The sequence below is a fragment of the Pelodiscus sinensis genome, chromosome 7 (genome assembly GCF_049634645.1).
Source record: "Pelodiscus sinensis isolate JC-2024 chromosome 7, ASM4963464v1, whole genome shotgun sequence".
Classification (NCBI taxonomy): domain Eukaryota; kingdom Metazoa; phylum Chordata; order Testudines; family Trionychidae; genus Pelodiscus; species Pelodiscus sinensis.
The window spans coordinates 34956646-34977473 of NC_134717.1; the positions used below are offsets into that span (position 1 = coordinate 34956646).

General features: G+C 41.1%; 1 protein-coding gene across 1 annotated transcript in view; it reads right to left on the reverse strand.

Moving 5' to 3' along the window:
* Positions 1 to 20828, reverse strand: part of KCNH7 (potassium voltage-gated channel subfamily H member 7) — a 406542-nt gene that overhangs the window by 33216 nt on the left and 352498 nt on the right. Inside the window, exons 9-10 of the mRNA XM_075933507.1 lie at positions 9039 to 9291; positions 5882 to 6087 (exon numbers count right to left, since the gene is read on the reverse strand). Coding sequence (XP_075789622.1) covers positions 5882 to 6087; positions 9039 to 9291 — 459 coding nt within the window. The remainder of the gene's footprint in view (positions 1 to 5881; positions 6088 to 9038; positions 9292 to 20828) is intronic.

The window sequence follows — 20828 nt, forward strand, 5'->3', positions numbered from 1 at the left end:
ATGGCATCCAGATTCAGCCGCTGCTGAAACTGATCAGTTTCAACAGCGGCTGAATCTGGACACCAGTTCCGACTTACATACAGATTCAACTTAAGAACCCCAGGCGTCCCCAAGTCAGCGGCTGCTGAAACTGATCAGCAGCTGATTCCAGGAAGCCCGGGGCAGAGCAACTCTGCCTCGGGCTTCCTGTAGTCAGCCGCTGGTCAGTTTCAGCAGCGGCTGACTTGGGGACACCTGGGGCAGAGCAGCTCGGGTGCTGCTGGGTTGGTCCAGTAGCGTGGCCGCTCCTCGGCGCTACTGGACCAACCCAGCAGCACTCCAGCGTCCTGATTCAGCCGCTGCTGAAACTGATCAGCAGCGGCTGAATCAGGACTCCTGGGGCAGAGCAGCTGGGGTGCTGCCGGGTTGGTCCAGTAGCGCCAAGGAGCGGTGCTGCAGGACCAACCGGCAGCACCCCACCTGCTCTACCACAGGCCCCGGGCTTTGCTCCACGTCTCCCTGGTCTGCTGGGAGGGGGGGACACTAGCTGCGTCCCCCCCCAGCAGACCAGGGAGACGCGGAGCAAAGTGGCGGAAGACCCAGGCCGGACCACGGCGCTTCCAGATCAGCGCCGCGGGTCCGGCCCGGGTCCTCCGGAGCTTTGCTCCTCGTCTCCCTGGTCTGCTGGCTCCCCCAGCAGACCAGGGAGACGGGGAGCAGCTTTTCTCGCCCTGGAGGAGGCGGGCGGCGGGACCAGGTGTCCCGCCGCTCCAGTCCTCCGGGGCGAGAAAATCCCCGTTCGTAACTGCGGATCCAACATAAGTTGGATCCGCATAACTCGGGGACTGCCTGTATCAGTATGTAGATCAAAAGCATGCAAAACAAACCATTAATGTTTGTACAATTTTCTTAAGAAAAAGGTTAAATGTATTAAAGTTGACCATGACCAATGTTCCCGCTAATCTTTTCCATGTGCAGAATAATTTTTTATGTGAGGAATAATTTTTATGTGCACCAGCACATGTAACAATGTGTACCGCCAGTAGAAACAAAAAACCTGGGTAAGGGCACTCTGCTAATCAACTGGGCAGCATTTGAATCTTTTTTGAGCAGCTGCACACACACACACACACACACACACACACACACACACACACACAGCTTACAGAGAACACTGGTCACGATCCCTCAGAGGGACCCAAGATAGTTAAGTGGGGATTGTGAGCTATCAGCCCTAGGCACCAGCCTTCTAACCTCAGCTGTCTGGGTGGGGTGAACGTATCACCCGGCTGGGGGGCGGGCGGGCGGGAAGTGTATGTTTCACTCATTACTGTTTAAAAGGGGTCACCAATACAAAAAGTTTGAGAACCATTGATTTTGAGGTTTGTAGTTTCTGTAAGTGATAATAATTTGAAAATTTAATACAAAAGCATTAAAAAGTGCCAGAATTAATGGTTTGTATTTGTGAAAATTAAGTTTCTAAAGCAAACTTTTACTGAATTACCTTCATGGGTAATCTCCTCTCCCTCTTGTTAGCAAGATGCTAGCATAATTTCAGGCTGCTACTGCATTAACTATGAATTGAATTGCAAACTAGGTGAACAAAGGACTGTTGTAGCACCAAATTTTTACGATTATCTTGTGTTTTTCTATTTTGTTTGTGATGTCAATTTTTCTTGTTCCACATTTTAGATCCTCATGGCGGGCTAAGCTGTCCCCACAAATGTTGGTGGTGAAAAAGGTGGGCAGTTTGTCAGAGTACTGCTTTGCATTGGGATGTACCAAAGAGCTCAAAATTGATGAACTAATTCCTAAAGAACATCTTATTGCTTCTTTGTAAATGAAGGCAATATGAAGGGCAAAAATGCCATAAGGGATAAAAAAAATTCTCCAGGTGACTAAATTTACAATTTCTTTATAACATTTTCATAGTTTGTGCAAATATGCAGAAAAAAGAAAGAGTTTTTTCCCCAACATTACCTATTCTAGGCATACATCCAAAGAACAGATAACAGCTGGTTTGTTTTTAAACATCTAATCCTATAACAACAGCTGTTTGAGATTTGTTTTAGCTACAAAAGAAGAAAGTTGTAAGTTCTCAGCTACTGTTAACATCTGGAAGACTTAACTGTAATTTTGGTAACATTTAATCTGATAAGATTTGAAAAATGGCATCTGTGGGATAAATAACCAAGTATCTTTCCCCACTTTTCTCAATAGGCTTAGATTAAAATAAGTTTTTTGTGACATTATGAACAAATATCCAATCCTAGGTAGATCTGGTTAACAAGAGAGAGGGGTTATGTTGTGATAATTAGGGCCACAAATTTACCCTAATTGAGAATGCAACAGCAAAAATGAATGTTTATAAGTTGTCACAATAACCACTAGCAAAAAGGTACTAAAGGGAGACAAAGGCTATGTCTACACTGCAGAGCTTTTCCAGAGGTATCCTGGAAAAGCTCTGCTGCATCCAAGGAACGCATCTGCTTTTCCGAATTTTTTTTTGGAAAAACAGATGCATTTTTTCAGCATCCCTGTAAACCTCATTCTATGAGGAAAAAGGGATGTTTTGAAAGAGGATTTTTTTCTGACATTTGGCCCTGTGTAGATGGGCCAAATGTTGGAAAAGCCTCTTTTGGAAGAAAAATTGCGGTTCGCAATTTGCATATCTTTTTCCGACTTTTCTTTGTAGTGTAGACATAGCCAAAGACTGAATTAGTCCAGGCAAAAAGTAGTACTTAGATAATTCAATTTATATCATGATCGGTAAACAAGAGAAGAATGGGACAGGAAATCAGCTAATCGAAATGGGTATTTGAAATTGGGCGTAATTGACAGATAAAAAAAATGAGTAGAAAGACTATTGTGTTCATCAGTCCCTTTTGGGGTTCTTAAAAAAAAAGAGATCATAGGAGGAAAAAGCTGGGTACCAGAACACTGATAAGAGAAGGGAAAGGAACAAGCTTCATCATCATAGCTGCCACTTCATGGTCTCCAGGGATCCTGGATATTCTTCATCCTAACCCTGAAAGGTGTTTTGACCAGACTGGGCCAAAGAAGAGGGAGTTAGACTATATCACCACCTTTACCTGGCTCCCACTAAATCCCAACCACTGCCTGGGATGTGAGAGTTTATCATACACAGGCTTGGAAGAACAGAGTATAATTTTCCTTCCCCAACTTATTTCTTCTCTTTTCTCTCCCTTGCCTTCTAATGAGAGTCTAATTTAGTCTGCAAAGACTGCATGGTTTGCAACACTGCCGCAAAACCATGACCCGAAAGAGGTAGTTAAAAGCCATGCCCTAAATAACCTGATGAGCATGTCAGGTCGTGGAGTGACTGATAAGACTGTGCATTAAGCTTATATTTTTCCAGCAGTAAGATTGCAAATGAGACTCAACATCAGCGACAGAAGCTGCACTTTCCATCTTCTATCGTGGAATGAGGAGTAACGGTAGTTCGAACTAGGAAGCCTAGTTCGAACTACCTAGTTCGTGCCGCGTGTAGCCATGCGGCACGGGGTTCGAACGAGCGGGGATTTAAAAATTGCGGCGCCCCGCTTATGCAAATGAAGCCCGAGAAATTCAAATCCCGGGCTTCATTTGCAATTGCAGTATGCCTACATTACCCCGCTAGTTCGAACTAGCGGGGTAGTGTAGACATACACACACACACACACACACACACTCTCTGTGTGTGTGTGTGTGTGTGTGAGTGAGAGAGAGAGAGAGAGAGAGAGACAGACTGTGTGATGTAGTATGTGTGTGGAGGGACACAATACTTGTGTGTGTATGACAATGACTGGATATGTGACACATGTACTAGGTGTGTGACACAGAGGGTGTGTCTACCCAGCAAAGTTATTTCAGAATAATGGCTGTTATTCCAAAATAACTATGTGAGCATCTACACAGCAATTCCATTCTTTTGAAATAATTTCGATTTCTGTAAACCTCATTCTATGAAGAATAACGCCTATTCCAAAATAGCGTGTGTATATGCTCTACTTATGCTAGTTTGAAATAGCTCCTCACCAGGGCCATTCTAAGTTATTCCTCCTGGGGCTCTAAATCGAGATAGCACATCTACATTAGAGAAGCCTGCCTTGCACTAATTTGGGGTCTTCCCTGCAGTGTAGATGTGCTATTTCAAAATAAGCCATTGAAGAATAACTATTCTGAAATAGCTTATTCCAAAATAACCGTGCAGTGAAGATGTAACCAGACTGTGTGTGCTAGTGTGTAAGTTTCTGAGATATGCCATGCATTGTCTCTTTAAGACAGGCAAAGCTGTCATGCTCTGTTGTCTTCTCCCTCCCTTGCTCTGCAGAGCTGACTGTTGGAGAAAGCAACAGTGCACTGTCCCTATAGACTGGTACATGTCTCAGTCACTCACAACACATACTTCAGACAAAAGTAGCTCCACTGTCAGTGTGTCCCTCTCCTTGACCCATGCTCTGCAGAGATAACAGTACACAAACAGGGGGACTCCCTGACTTTAGCAGTCCCTTCCCTCTCACCTTGATACCCTGCTCTGCACAGCAATCACGAGGATCCTGGGAGCAGTTTGGCTGCAGGACAGATCAAGGTGGAGGAAGGGCTGCTGAACCCATTGCTAGATGTATGTATGTTCTGCTAACCAGGTGGGCCGTCCAGATAGAAATGCTCGGCTGGCCAGATTTAGCCCCCAAGCCGTATTTTGCCTGCTGCAGTTTTAATACCATGGAATAGTCAATTGAGGGGTTTCCTCCTAAAAACTCTTTATGGCTAATAGGAAAGGGAGCAAGGGATAATGTTAACATTAAAGCTTTACTTAATACTTTACATTTCAAATAATGCAAATTCTCTCCATTCTTTTCTGAATCTTTACTAAAAGGCAACACATTTTTAAATTATGTATTTGCCATAGTGCTATGAAGATTGAGGTCTTGCTATACAAAGCCTTGTTTAACCCAGTTTAATGTTGGAGAGCGACAATGTCTCGTTAATCTCTTTGACTCTTTGGGCTCATTTATTCTATCCAAACTAATGTAATACCTCTCGCTCCTGTAGCCAGAAGCACCCTCCCCTTCGATCAGTGGTCAACCCTTTATTTTTTCCCTCCAAATACAGACTGACAAGCTTCCTTGGAGATTTAAACTCTACTGAAGCTACATTTCCTCCTCCTCCTTTCTTGAAGGGGGCACTGTGGACAGGGAGTCCTCTAAAGGAAGCCTTTGGTGGGGGGAGAGACATATGGAGGCACTGCAGGTTCAGGGTAGAGAGACAAACGTGGGATGTCCTAACAAGAGTCCTTCATATGTTTTATTAATTTTAAATATAGGAAATGTAATCCAAGAGGACAGAACTGTGGAACAAGATTTGCAGGACAACTATATTTGTTGGAGTATTAAACAAGTATCAGGCTACCGTGGTTTCATTTATGACTATTTTCTATTTCTGATAAATATATTGTCAGTGTTAAATTTTTCTCATTGTTAAAATATTCATGTTTATTTTAAAACTGTCTTTAATGGGCATATCACAATATTCATAATTCCTCTGATTTAAACTTTTAATGCTATTTGCATATTGAACCACAGCCTGTGAGTTTAACATAATTTATCTCATTCACTTCTGCTATGTCTAGTTGACATTGCTGGACCCACACAGGTAAGTTATTTCTTGAACAGAATTTGGCCTCAATTGTTTTGCTTTTAATTTTGATAACCCTTTCACTTGTTATTTTCCAGTTTTGATCATATGGAACTTTTTCTGCTCTCACACCATTATGGATATGTTAACTTTTGTGTAAGAGGAGAATCAAAACTTATATTATTCAGGGGTGTCTTTCTTTTCTGTGACTTAACATGTATACCATGAGCAGAATCATAGAAAAAATAACACCTATTGTATGTACCTTTGCGGTTTCATGTCTCAGATTAAAAGTCAGTTCTAGATTGGTGAGAAAGAGATCAGAAAATTCAGGATACATATCCAAAACCTCTAGTAGGTCTTCTCGCTGGATCTTATGCAAGTCACAGTAGGTCAAAGCTCTCACATCTGCATTTGATTTCCCTGGTTTTGCATAAAGGTGTACCATCTCTCCAAAAATATCATTTTTACCTGCAGAAACAAAATCAGACAGATATGATTATTTTAACTGAGAAATCCATTAAAATGAATGCACTCAGAAAAAACTTACAATATGGGATATAAGTGATAAAACCTGATTATCCTGTTTTATACCATTGTACAAGTATAAAAAGAGTAATTTATCAAAATCAATGGAGTTACACTGGTATAAAACTAGACTAAGTGAGAGGATAATCTGAAAATTTTTAAAGTCAGTTTTGAATCATTGTTGCATTATTCCTGCCATAACAGAATATGTGCAGATTTCTACCAGCCCCTCCCCTCTTATAACAAAAATATAATCTAGAGTAGTAAATATTATTCTTGGTGATGATGATGAAGTAATTTTATACCACAGTAAACCCAGATTGGGAGCTCTGGCCATGAGGCCACATGCTAGCAAATGTACAAAAATTTATATGATAACATAATCCTTTACCCAAAGATCTAAAGTTGAAGAAAATTGAGTCAACTTCAGCATAGGAATTAATTCTGAACAATAATTCACAACCTCAAAAGATAGCAGCCCTTTCAATAGAGCTGTTTTCATGCGAATACTTTTGTAACTCTACATTTCTTTAAACTTGACACATTTATAGTATTTATTGTTTCCTAAAATTGTCATCAGAAGTGTACATACTGTGACAAAGCTCCTATGAAAACTCAATGAGTCCTGGACTTCCTGGCGGATTTTCCTTGTCTTAGTGTCTCACAGCAGCCCACAGTTTTAGGCACCACACTTAGGGCTTTAGTTTGCTGTTTGTTGAGCACTTTTCATCATTGGCCAGCATGTAGTAAAATGGAGAATAAACTCCACAGTCCTTTTTCCCGAGTGGAAAAGGGGTAGTGGGTGTTGTGGTGGGGGGAGGAACCTGGGCCCACCCTCTACTTAGGGTTCTAGTTGTCCTCATGAATCTCCGACACCTGCGATAAGACCACTCCAAGACCCCTGGGCTATTTCCCCACATATTCCCCAGCACCTTCCTTCTCTCTGGGGGTATGTCTACACTACCCTCCTAGTTCGAACTAGGAGGGTAATGTATGCATACCGCACTTGCTAATGAAGCCCGGGATTTGAATTTCCCGGGCTTCATTAGCATAAGCGGGGAGCCGCCATTTTTAAATCCCCGCTGCTTCGAACCCCGTGTAGCGCGGCTACACGGGGCTCGAACTAGGTAGTTCGGACTAGGGTGCCTATTCCGAACTACCGGTACTCCTCGTTTCACGAGGAGTAACGGTAGTTCGGAATAGGACCCTAGTCCGAACTACCTAGTTCGAGCCCCGTGTAGCCGCGCTACACGGGGTTCGAAGCAGCGGGGATTTAAAAATGGCGGCTCCCCGCTTATGCTAATGAAGCCCGGGAAATTCAAATCCCGGGCTTCATTAGCAAGTGCGGTATGCATACATTACCCCGCTAGTTCGAACTAGCGGGGTAGTGTAGACATACCCTGGTTCATCCTAGTGTTCAGTTGTTGTCTTCTTTCCTCCTACTCCAAGTGGCACTTTCCTCCATCCTTTCAGCTACATGCATGCCCCAACTGTAGGCAAAGCTTCTTTTGTAGCCATTCTGAACTGGTTTTCTTAATTACCCCCAAGTGTCCTAATTAGCCTACGCTGGCCTGACTCTGCAGGCCTGGACAATTAGCTATAGGTATTCCACTGCCTTTTATTGCCTCTGCTGGTTCTAAAATAACCCCTCCCTTTTACTCTAGGTCAGAGATCTTCTCAGTCTGAGGCTTATATATTTCCCCTTCCACTACTTTTTATGGCCTTCTCTTCTGACCCTGTTACAATACTTGTTTTTCTAAAATCTGTGTCTGATCTTTCATAGCTTATGTAGTGTGAGGACATAGGCAGAAAGAATAATGCCTTAAGCAGTAACTAGAGAACCTCATGACAAGGAAGTTTTATCATATATTAAGCTCCCTGCTCCATCCTGGTTCTCCGGTAACTGAGGAGGACCAGGGACTCTAATGACGTCTCACCATATTCAGGCAACATTTCCATTGCATGCAGTGAGGTATTTTGTCTGTATACTAGCCTCTACCCTCTGTTTTTCCGATTGGGTTTGATCCTGCTCCTAGTGAAGTAGATGACAAATTTCTATTGAATCCAGTGGGGAAGGTTAAAACTTTTAGTTCAACACAACTTTTTTGTAATTAAAGCTGGGAGACATTTTTGCATGAAACTATTTTTTGTGAATGATGCAGATTTGGCAACATTAACATATTTAATGAATTCCTGTCAATTTTGTTAAATTGCTTCAGTTGACCCTTCCCATACTAATTCCAAAAAATCCAAACATTTAATTTAAATATTTTCTAAATGAAACACTTTTTGGTTCAACATTTCCTTTAAATATGTTAAAAAACAGTACAAATTATCAAAAATTTAAATGAAGAATTTTGTTGGACTTTTCTACTTTTTCAATTTTTCAAAATTTTGTTTTGGCATGAAACAATTTTTCCTCGCAATTCCTTGGAATTGCCAGTTCATGGAAAAATCTATGATTTACCATAAGAATTCTGTCACTTGCCAATGCCATAGGATTCACTCACAGGAGGGGGAAGTGCCCACATTAATGCTGTTTCACATAGTATTAGCTTAGGCAGGGACTATGTTGGAGTTAATCAAGAAAACATTTTAAATGCACAGGCAGCAGGGCTCTTTGGTGCATATGGGTTGCTCCATTCCCTTCAGGGACTCCCCAGATCCTACTCCTTCCTCTATCCAGCAAAGTCGCTTGTGATATAGGCAGACCCCCGTCCCTGACTGTGGGATTAGTATATTATGTAGTCAGTGAGAAGCTTGATTTTAAATTAAAGTGACTGAATCATTCACAGGTTGCATCCAAATACAGCAATACATCTTTGAGACTGCTGTCCCATAGCATGTGCTAGCAGAAAAAGGACATTCTGTTGCCTTAGTTCATAAATACATACCCAAAATGGCAACAACAATGTCATTCTTGAGGATTTCAATAGAGCCTCTTGACAGGAAATAAAGAGCTGTGAGAACATCACCACCGTGGACTAAGGTATCACCAGGAGGAGCATGGGTTGTCTTAAACTTCATAGCTAAAGCTCGAAGACAACCTTTACTGGCCCCCTGGAAAGCTTTGCAGTTCTGAAGCAAGTTTTGGTTGAGGTGCAGACAAATGTCAGCTTGTAAGCATTCCGGAAATCCCTTTAGAACCTGAAGAGAAAAATGAAAGAGTTTCATATCAATACTATGCAAATAATTTTAAATAACTTGTAATGTTTTCTTTGTTCCCAATATGAATGCATTCATGTAAAAAATGGCAGTGGATAGCAAGGTTGGTCAGAATATTTTCAGTTCATCTAGTAGTTTAATGAACATGTAGTTTGATCAAAAAATATGGGATCAAATAGCTGTTCTCTGTACTGATTGAGTTAATTTAATCTGAATCCTAGTGGGATCTCTTGAAAATGTAGTGTCCACACACAATTGTTTTATTTCTTGCATTACAGGAAATTCAATTAGAACATATATGAATATATTGCAACAGGATAACAACATATAACTAGGCTTTGAAGCAGGGGCGAACATAGGGCAGGGCGAACGGGGCGGCCGCCCCGGGCCCCGCGCTTCAGAAAGCCCCGCGCATGCGCCGTGGCAAAGGGGGGGCCCTGCGGAATTATGCTGCCCGGGGCCCCGCAAAATGGTCATCTGCCCCTGTTTTGAAGGACTAGGTTTTTATAAGGATAAATGCCAGTAAATGTTGATTTCACCATACACGCAATGACAAAACTATGTCCATGGATAAAGAAAATTTACAAATAGACAAAGTAAGAAAAATGAGGCTTGAGAACCTATTAGACTTTGGTTTAAGTACACTTTCTTTGTATACCATGACTTGTGATGTTGGCTATTTGTGTTTTAATGATTACAAGGCTTTAATTTTTTAATTCCAAGGGTCTAACAATTATTGTTTTATTGTCCATTATTTTCCAAAACTGAAAATTTTAATAGATCAAAATACAAACAAATGCTTAAAACCTGTAATTCTGCATAACTGTAAAAATTCAAATTGATAAGTGTTGTTAAATATATATATATAATCTAGAAACGTACAGTTCCTCAGTTGGCAAATCCTTGTATTCTATTGAAGCCAGATTTACACAAGCTGAGGATCTGGTCTATAAAAACTGCAGGTACTTGCTCATCTGTTATTCAGGTTCACTGGAATTTACCTGAACTAGAACCTAAGGATTCCCCAAAGGTACAATGTTAATTTTTATCAGGGAATGAAGGTAATGCTTACAATTTTGTGACTTGGGGAAGAGATTTGCTAAATTGCTCAGCATTAACCTTTCTGTTTCCTCTGAAGCTAATGGAAGTTTTAGCATTGATTTCAGTTGAAAGAATGCCCACCCACTGTGTAAACCCAGCGTCAGAAATTGGACTTGTAATGAAGTTACTGTGCACGGTCCACTTCTTGGGCCATACTCTGTTTATTTTTCATTTATGTGGCGAGTCCTGTTGAAGTTTATGAGCCAAGTTCTCCTTTATTGCACAGTTTTCTTTAATTTTAAGGAGAGTTGCTTAAATATATCTGAATTCAACCCAACGGGACTAATCAGTATGAATAATGTGAGCAGGATTTGCCTTCTTGCTATTAAACACAGTTTATTGATTCACTACTTTTTTTTTTACAGTGTGCACACACACACATTTTATATGAGTAATAATATCAATAGGTGTTTTGGTAGAGAATGCAATTTAAAATAATTGATGTCATAACAGAATTCAGTCCTCACTGCATATTTTCTTATTTCAGCACAATAAAGGTTTGTGCAGTCATTCCTGTTGCATAAAGGGGGTTCTTAACTACTATCTCTCGCCTTGTTAGAAGAGACGAGGGAGTTGCACATTTCTGACTTGAGGCTGTTTGTCCACCAAAAGCCAAGCTATGATTTACAAATGAAACATTAGTACCTTTAATTGTGTTTGAAATGTTTCTATGATTGTTAAAAGAAATCAGTACAGCTTCTACTGTGAAATAACAGAGAACACAATGTTATAACACACATTTATACAAATAGTTTAACAATTTATGGCCTTAGAACACTATCACACCCATCTATACATCTTCAAAGCAGCTCAAATTCAACAAGAAGCAAAGGAAAACAAAACAAACAAAAAAAGAAAAGTTCTTATTTTATCACTGTTACTAATGTCTAATCAAATATAACTAGATACAATTTAAAATAAAATTGATTCTATTTTAATATGATTTTCTTCAAATGTATTAACAAGTTGCTATCATTTACAAAATTTACCATGTTTTGAATAATATAGCAAAACTGATATCTCAAACATATTAGATAAACAGCTTGAAGAGTAAATAGTTGGAAATATTAGCTTTCAAATTACCTTCATTTCTGTTCATGTGACTGAAGAAAAAAAGATAATATTTTGAAATGTTTAATTATTAATCTCTCTCATTTTGTTATGCTCTCATTTAAATGTAATGTAGAAGAGCCCAAATTTTATGACATGAAATACCAGCATATTTTCATTTCAGCTGTGCTAAAAGTAATTTTTTTTTGGTTAGACACACACAAGCACATCCTTAGGATGAATCAGATTCATTTAAATTTATATTGGTATTAGTGAACAAGGAATTGTACTCTACTATTAAACAAGAACTATACAAAGCACGTTTGCTGGTTTAGTTAATATTTCTGTACATTTTTGGTTTATTTTGAGAAACAAGTGTAAAGGTCATTCATTTATTTTGAATGTGAAGATATAAACCCGGGCTACTCAACACATGGCCTGCAGGCAACATGCAGCCCACGGCCTGTTTGTTTGCAGTCCACGATGCAGTTTGGATTTACACGGGGCTCCACATGCGGCCCACAGGTGGGATCCAAAACAAAAAAGTAGACAATATAATGGTCTTCTGTTGATATGCATTTTAGTAAAATTCCTGGACTATCATTGCTCATTAAAAATGCTGTCATATAGGTAGAAATCAGGTAAATATTGCATTTTATTAATATCAGCAGAACTGACTTAAATGGGGCCTGTGTGTTGTGTAGTCTTGCCTTAATTTTTGTATTCATGCCTGTCAGTGTGAAAATAGCTATTTGTGCTGTGAGTTTCACTGTGGTCCCTGAGGCTTCCAAAGTTGAGTAGCCCTGATATAAACCATTCCCTGTTATGTTAGTTGCTGTATTTATATTTCAATATCACCCAAAATGTACTAGGCACAGTACAAATATATATGAGGAGATAGGCCCTGTTCCAGAGAGATTATACACTACACCAGGGGTGGGCAATAATTTTTGACAGGGGGGCCACTGCAAGATTTTGGAAAGTGGTCGAGGGCCACACTCTTCCATAATATTAATGGAGATGCGGGGTCTGGAATTGAGGTTGGGTGCAGAAGGGAGCTTGAGGTAAGAGACTGTGGTGCAGGAGGGAGACTGGAGTCTGAGAGGGAGTTGGGATGAAGCAGGCAGTTATGACCTAGGTCAGGGGACTGGAGTGTAGGAGTTTGAGATGTTATCTAGGGTACGAGGGAATTGTGATCTGGGGCAGGAGATTGGGGTGCCAGATCTGGGAGGGGGTATGGGTGTAAGAGGGGGACAGAGGGTTTGGGTAGGCTGGGGGAGAGAGGAGAGAGAGTTGGGTCAGGAAAAGGTGGGGGACGGGTGCAGAAGCAGGCTGTGGCCAAGAGACTTACTTGTCAGCTGCCAAACTAGCCTGCCTGCCTGCCGAGCTTAAAATGTTTCCCAGCCAGCCAGCCTGCCTGCTTGCCTGGCCCTGTGCTTCATGAATATCTGAGCCCAGGAGAGGGGGGAGTGATTCTTCTTAGCTGCCTGTTATTCTAACAAGCAGCTCCCATTGGCTGGCCAATGGGAATGTGCTGGGGTGGGGCAGCTCCTAAAACTTCCCCTCTCCCCTCCAGTTACAAAACAGAAATGGGGCCCTGCCGCCGTGTTTCTGCACAGCGCACAGGGCTGTGGGGCAAGCAGGGGAACCTGCCTGGGGCTCCCTGTTGCCTACACAGTCCAGATCTGGTGGCTTGGTGGGCCGGATCCGGCTCGTGGGTCATATTTTACCCAGGCCTGCCCTACATTTTCATAAATATTCTACCTCAGGTATTCAGCGCATTTATGATTTGAAGTTATGATTATCATTGATCCCCTAAGGAAATTAAGCACCTAAAGTCCACTTATTGTGATGGGAGTTGGGTGATTTACTTCATTAAGACAGCTTTTAGAAATCACAGCTGCAGTTCTTAACTTAAAAAGAGTTAAAATGTGTCAGAACATTGAGATATACAGTATTACTGAAAGCAGATTTATATTATATTTGATAATATTGTAAATTTTAGCAAATTATGTTTTGTCAAGCTACCATAAAATTTATTCTTTTCTAATTTCACACCACCATAAATACAAGATAACTGTATGCAAATTAATGGAGTTACCATTCCTGTTAGATTGATGAATTAGGAAAGCAGGCCTTAATATTTATTGAGTGCCTTAATTGCCAATCCAAAATACTCAATAGTCAGAAGTAGGGGTTCTTTTGATCTATCATCCAGTTTCTGAGCCATTAAGTACACTCGTCACATTGACAAGTTTCTCTGTGACCAGGAGGACTAGAACATGCTCTTTTAAAAAATAAAAGCTGAGATTAAATTTACATGGCTGCCGCGCTGAGCCGACAAACAGCTGATCAGCTGTTTGTCCACTCAGCGCGCTAGTCTGGACGCTCCCCTGCCGACATCAAAGCCCTTTGTCGGCAGCCCCATTATTCCTCGTGGGATGAGGTTTACCGGGGCGGCCGAAAAAGGGCTTTGATGTCGACAGGGGAGCGTCCAGACTAGCGCGCTGAGCGGACAAACAGCTGATCAGCTGTTTGTCGGCTCAGCGCGGCAGCCATGTAAATTTAAATGAAGCCGCGATCATTTAAATCGCGGCTTCATTTGCCTTTGCCAAAACAACAAATCTACATGGCTCCGTCGATGGAGCCATGTAGTTTAGACGTACCCTAAACGTTGGGGCCATGTACCATACCAGAGCTTGGACTCCAGTCAAGACCAAATATCAGTGTTGCAATTAAACAGCCCGTAAGCTTGTAGAAAGTCCTCTCTGAATGTCAAGGGCATGCCACTATATATTTGATCATGTAAGCATCAAAAGAGACAACCTGCCACAGGTGTCTAATGACAGTGTAGATAGAGCCAGAGATGTTTAAAGCTTTTCCAGGAATATTCTATTGGATGACAAACCTCATAAATACCTTGGTGAACAGGGTCTTATTGACAGTAGAATGATCAAAACTGTATCTATGAGGTTTAACCTCAGGCAATCAGCATATTTTTATGTTGTCTACTGATAGATAAAATTAAAAGTTAGGAAAAGCGGTTTTGTATTTTCTATTGAACTACTGAACAGATTTTTACTCCAACAAATTTAAATCAGGATACTGTTACAGCTGTCATTTTCTTCATTGCTTCATTTGTAGGGTTATATTCATGAAAAACCCACAATACAGCAATAAAGTCAAGGATTATTGTGAAGTTAATGATGAATATATCAAGGTAATGACTGTTTCACAATGTCTTTTGCATCCTTAACTAAGTCTTCTTTCCAGATTGGTTCAGATTACTGCATAGTAAAACTTGTGCAACCATGAACACATGCTTGGGCTAGTTTTACAGCTTTTTTGTACTATGCTAACAGGCATTTCATTAATATGTTCTGGCTCATGTGATAGTGAAACAGCCTGTGTCATTTTTCAGCCTTAATTTTTGAGCTGACAGTAGCTGCCAGGACACAGAAGAATTGTACTGGGCATCTTGGTTATATCCAACAGTTAAGATGTTTGTTGTACATAACCAGCAAATGCTATGTGTTTGGGTTTTTTTTAATCTTCACTCTGTTTGCCCCACAGCGTCATGTACCATGTGCTTTTGCAACCATTTCAAGCTACATTCCTTTTATATGTTGTATGTTGATTAGAGGAAAGCGTGGCACAGGACTGGGGTTTCGTATTCTGTGGAACAGCTTTAAAACTCACTGGAAATTCAGCTTTTCTTTCGGTCAGGCACAGGCTTGCCTTTGGATGGAAATCCTGTGGAATGCAGTGTTCTTTTTTAATGTATATTTTGTTCCTCAAGCCATAATTGTTGAACTACACTGGTCCTAGTGACAATTAGTGGTGCTCCTTGAATGCTGTGTCTGTCTTTCTTCTATTAATTCAAGTTGTCTCTTTTGATACTTACCTGATCAAATATATAATGGCATGCTCTTGACATTCAGAGAGGACTTTCTTCAGAAAAGATGGAACTAACTGTGTTATGAGGACAGCTCACCCAAGCTAATTTTTGATCAGCATCCCTCCTCTAGAGTGAGAGTCAGACATTTTTATGATTACAGGTAGCTATACCAATATTCAAAGAGGCAGGGATAAGTGGAACAGCTTCAAAACTCATTGGAAATATGAGTTTCCAATAGGAAACACACAGTAGGCAGAACACACATACGGCTTAATCCTGCATCATTTAAGTAAATGGGAGTTTTTCCACTGATTTTAATAGGTGCAGAAGTAAGTTGCTGAGGGAATTTCCACATCCTTAGATAAACAATCTAATACTGAAGTACATACCTTCGCATATGTCTACAGTATGCAAAGCTACACCATAACTATTCTGATTTAACCCGTTAGCATGTGTAGAGGCAAATATTTTTCCTCATTCCACAAGGAATACCACCTAACTTGATTTAGGGACTTTATTCCAGAATCCCGTTTCACAGCCACGTGTAGACGTGGGCAGTTACTTCAGGCTAGTCAATTTCTAAAATGGCGACCGGCCGGGAACATGCAAATCAAGCGCAGGATATTTAAATCCCGGGCTTGATTTGCAATTCCGGTTGCCCTCATTAGCCTGCCTAGATCAATCTAGGGGGCTAGTGTAGACATACCCTAAGTATGTATTTGAACTTCATCACTGTTATATTTGAATTTATTTGACTATTTTTCCTGTAAAAACACTCCTATGAGGTAGGAAAGCATAGTTTTATCCTTGTTCCAGTGGGAGATAAGAGGTGTTAATGACTTGCCAAAGGTCACACACGGGAGAGGCAGGAATAAAATTATATATCCTGAGTTCCAGCTGAGTGCCTTTAATCACAAGATCTCCTTATGTCTCTGTGACCTCCATAATGGATCACTGAAATGTCCACTGCTGAAACATCTCAGAAATATCAAGTGTTGTGGAACATAGCTGACCATCTTCGTGGTCAGTTCAGTGGGCAGTCATATCCTGTATTCATTATGGAATGAAGGTAATCAATATTAAAAAGATTAGCAATTCTCCTGTTTGTGAGATTTTAGTCCACAAAATAATGTAATGAGATATTGATACTAGATTAGTTTATTCATATACTCAAGTCTTAGAAGATTCTTCTGTTGGATCACTCAATTAGTTGTAGTTTATTCATTAGCCATTATTTCAATAGACAAGGAAAAGACAACTTCCCAATCTACTCATATTTGGGGTGCTTTTTGAATGTCTGAAGTAAAACTGAGTAGCAAACTCTCCTGCATTTTTAAAAGATTTTTCAGAAAATTTTCATTGCAGCTGTCATGTCCCTGCAAAAAATTTCAATTTCAAACAAATCAACATTTTCAGAAAAAGAAAGTTTTGTTGGAAAATTCCCACCCCGCTCTAATCTCAACCAATAATTTACAAACTCTTGTAATTTGGGTACAGTTCAGATGCGATGGAGAAACTGATGTAGTTTATGGCTCTGGTCAGGATGTTAAATTAACCTCATTCTGGTTTGTGAAATGTGAATTGCTCTCTTATCTTTCTGGAATGTATATAGACAGCGGATGATGATAGCATTACTTTAAGCTTCAGAAGTGATTATATTCTGATGATAAGCAAATGTACATTGTGTTGAAACAGTTGTACTGCACAATATAAAAATGAGAAATCTTGGTAAAAGCAACCTTTTTGGGTAGTACCATTTATGGCCTTGTTCCTTCATATAGTTATGTATATGCTTGTCTTTACAAACATCTAGCACCATTGCAGCCAACAAGACTAGACAGATGTATCAAAATTAAGCATATTCATAGGAGAAGAAAAATGAACTGTGATCCTCTTTCATAGTACTATATCCAAAAATAAAAAGTAAAACTTCCTCTATTCTATATTTGAAATGTTAATTAAAATACATGTTTGGGTAAACCTTTCCCAGAGCATGGCCCAATTATTTTGGCTTTCTTTTAGGTAAAATAAAATAATACACCTGTTGGGATGGACAGAAAATCCACAGGATGCTAGGAGTTGGAGGAAACATGTGCATAACTGAAAAAAGTGTTTTCGGATATTAAGGCCTTGTCTACACTGGTAAGTTTTGTTGCTAAAAACCCTTTTTTGGTGACAAAACCTGGAGAGCATTCACATTGTGATACAACAAAAGTTGTGACAAATGCCCAATTCTGGAGTTCTTCCACCTCCACATAAGACTTCTCTCCCCCTCTCTTTATTGTCGTCAATCATGTAGAGTATACCACAGTAGGTTTTTTGACCTCCAGCATGTTTCCCACATGCCCAATTAGCCACTCTGGCCAGTGCTTTGAACTCTGCTGCCCTGCAGCCACATAAACAGGTAGACTTATGTGCCCCTCCCAGCTGCAGACCTAGGGAACTTTAAAATCCATTTCCTGATGTCTGGCTCATTGTGTAGTGGTTGTTATGGTGTCTTGTTAGGGAAAGAAGGATGGCTATTGCTCAAAATGCTCTCCCGTTTACAGCTCCACAGAACTTTGGATCTAGTTGGTGAGTGGGGTGAAGAATCAGTGCAATCAAAGCTGTGAGTGACTCATAGGAACAGGAACACGTATGGTCACATTTTTCAAGCCCTATGTGAGAAGGGATATGAGCGAAACACCCTACAATGCAGAGCAAAGATAAAAGAACTCTGTCAAATGTACCAGAAGGTGAAGGAGGTAAACAGCCTGTGAGGTGCAGTGCCCACAACATGTCATCTTCATACAGAGCTGGATTCAATCTTGGGTGGAGACACTCAAGAAGACTGTGGATTCTTCCCATAGCACAGAGTCAGAAACAGTAGCGGACTTGGAGACAGAAGTTATTGATGAAGAGGTGGAAATGGATGAGGAGGTTAGGCTCAGTCTAGGGACAACCAATACACCAGGAAGCAAGGAATTGTTCTCAAGTCCTGTTGTTTGTAAGGACTGTCAGCAAGAGCATGAAGGAATGGAAGAGATGCAGGGTAAGAGGCTGTGCAGGTGAGGAGGGAGATGGTCCGGTTGGCAGCCATGCAGATTGGTAAGTTGTTCTTGTACAGAGGAGTAACGTTAGTTTGAACCAAAGGCTTTGATTCAAACTAATGCGTCCCGGCACGCACTTTCACTTTTGAAACAGCTGTTGAGCGGAGTAACGTGCCTGGTGAGATCATGCTAATGAAGCACAGAATATTTAAATCCCCGCTTCATTGACTATTTCAAATGCCTACATTTGCATCATTAGTTCAAACTAGGGTGCAAGCGTAGACATACCCTTACTGTGTGTTGTAGGGGAAATGGGGTGGCTTGGGAAATTTCTCTTGCAGCTGGGTGTGGGTGTGGTGTGGGGCCACCAGCAGCTGTATTTCTCAGAGCTGATCAAGCCTGCCTGGGTCTGAATTATGTCCAAACAGAACATCGATGTACACAGAGATATCAATAGAATCTTGCTAGGAGATTCTTGCTGGGCCAACCTGATTGCCTTCTATAACATGGCATGGGGAAGGTGGTGGACATGATATACCATGACTTTAGCAAAACTTTTCATATGGTCTCCCACAATATTCTTGCCAGCAAGTTAAGGAAGTATGGATTGGACAAATGGGTTGTAAGGTGGCAGGAAAGCTGTCTAGAGTGTCAGGCTCAATGGGTAGTGATCAATGGCTTGATGTCTAGCTGACAGTAGGTATCAAACAGAGTGCCCCAAGGTTTGGTTCTAGGGCTTGTTTTGATCAACATCTTTATTAATTACCTGTATGAAGGGATGGATGGTACTCTCAGCAAGTTCACAGATGACACTAAGCTAGGGGGAGAGGTAGGTACATTGGAGGGTAAGGATAGCGTCCAGAGTGACCCAGACAAATTTGAAGATTGGGCCAAAAGAATTGTGATGAGGTTCAATAAGGATAATTGCAGAGTCCTGCACTTGGGATGGAAGAATCCCAAACACTGCTACAGGCTGGGAACCAACTGCCTAAGCAAGAGTTTGGCAGAAAAAGACCTGGGGATTACAGTGGCTGAGAAGCTAGATATGTCAACAGTGTACCCTTGTAGCCAAGAAAGTTAACAACATATTAGTGTGCATTAGGAAGAGTATTGCTAGCAGATCTGGAGAAGTGATTATTCCCCGTGTTTGGCACTGGTGAGGCCACATCTGGACTACTGCGTACAATTCTGGGGCCCCCATTACAGAAAGGATGTGGATGCATTGGAGAAAGTCCAGAAGAAAGCAACAAAAATGATTAGGGAGGTGGAGCACATGACTTATGAGGAGAGGCTGAAGGATTTGGGCTTATTTAGTCTACAGAAGAGAAGAGTGAGGAGGGATTTGATAGCAGCCTTCAACTACCTGAAGGGGAGTTCCAAAGAGGGTGGAGAGAGGCTTTTCTCAGTGGAGACAAAACAAGGAGCAATGGTCTCAAGTTGCAGTGGGTTGAATATTAGGAAAAATAATTTTACTAGGTGGGTGATGAAGCACTGGAATGGGTTACCTAGAAAGGTGGTAGAATCGCCATCCCTAGAAGTTTTTTATGTCCTGGCTTGACAAAGTCTAGGCTAGTATGTTGGGATTGGATCCTGCTTTGGGCAGGGGGCTGGACTCGATGACCTCCCGAGGTGTCTTCCAGCCCTATGATTCTATGAGATGGTGTCAAAGCTTTGCCTGATGGTCTTATAACTTTCCCCACTGCCATGGTACAACATTATCCCAACCCATTCCTCATACTGTGCTGCTTGAACCAAGGTGGCAACAGAGTTTGGCTGCATAAGGAGTGGGGCACCACATACAGAAGCTGAACCCAGGCTTGCCTGTTAACCTTTAGCAGGAATATGTCAGCCAGAGTAATGGCAGCCTGTGGACAAGTGCCAGACTATTACACATTGTTTCCAGGTACACTTGCTGCACAATCGCAGACTGTACTTTCTTGGAAATCCATGACCAACTCTCCTTCCCCCTCTTTACCTACACCTTTAAAATTCACTACAATCAGAATGACTGGAGAGATCTGTGTTTGCCTCTAGGGTAGCAAGAAAAGTGCCTCTAGGGTAGCAAGTTTTCTTCAGAGACATGCATATTAGTGAAATGTTATAATCTTCATTAAAAGTACAGTCACTCCATTGTTAATGGTTACTTTTCCAGACCAGACCTTGAGAAAAAAGGCAAGTTTGCCAGCAGACAGACTCTGTTAACTAAGGAAAAACCCACAGTGGACAAGGAGGGTATGTCTACACTACAGCGCTAATTCGAACTAACTTAGTTCGAATTAGTTAATTCGAACTAAGCTAATTCGAACTAACGCATCTAGAACTAAAAACTAGTTCGAATTAGCGTTTTGCTAATTCGAACTAGCACGTCCACATTAAGTGGACCCTGAAGCGGAGTTAAGGATGGCCAGAAGCAGTGCCAGCAGGGCATCAGAGGAGGACTT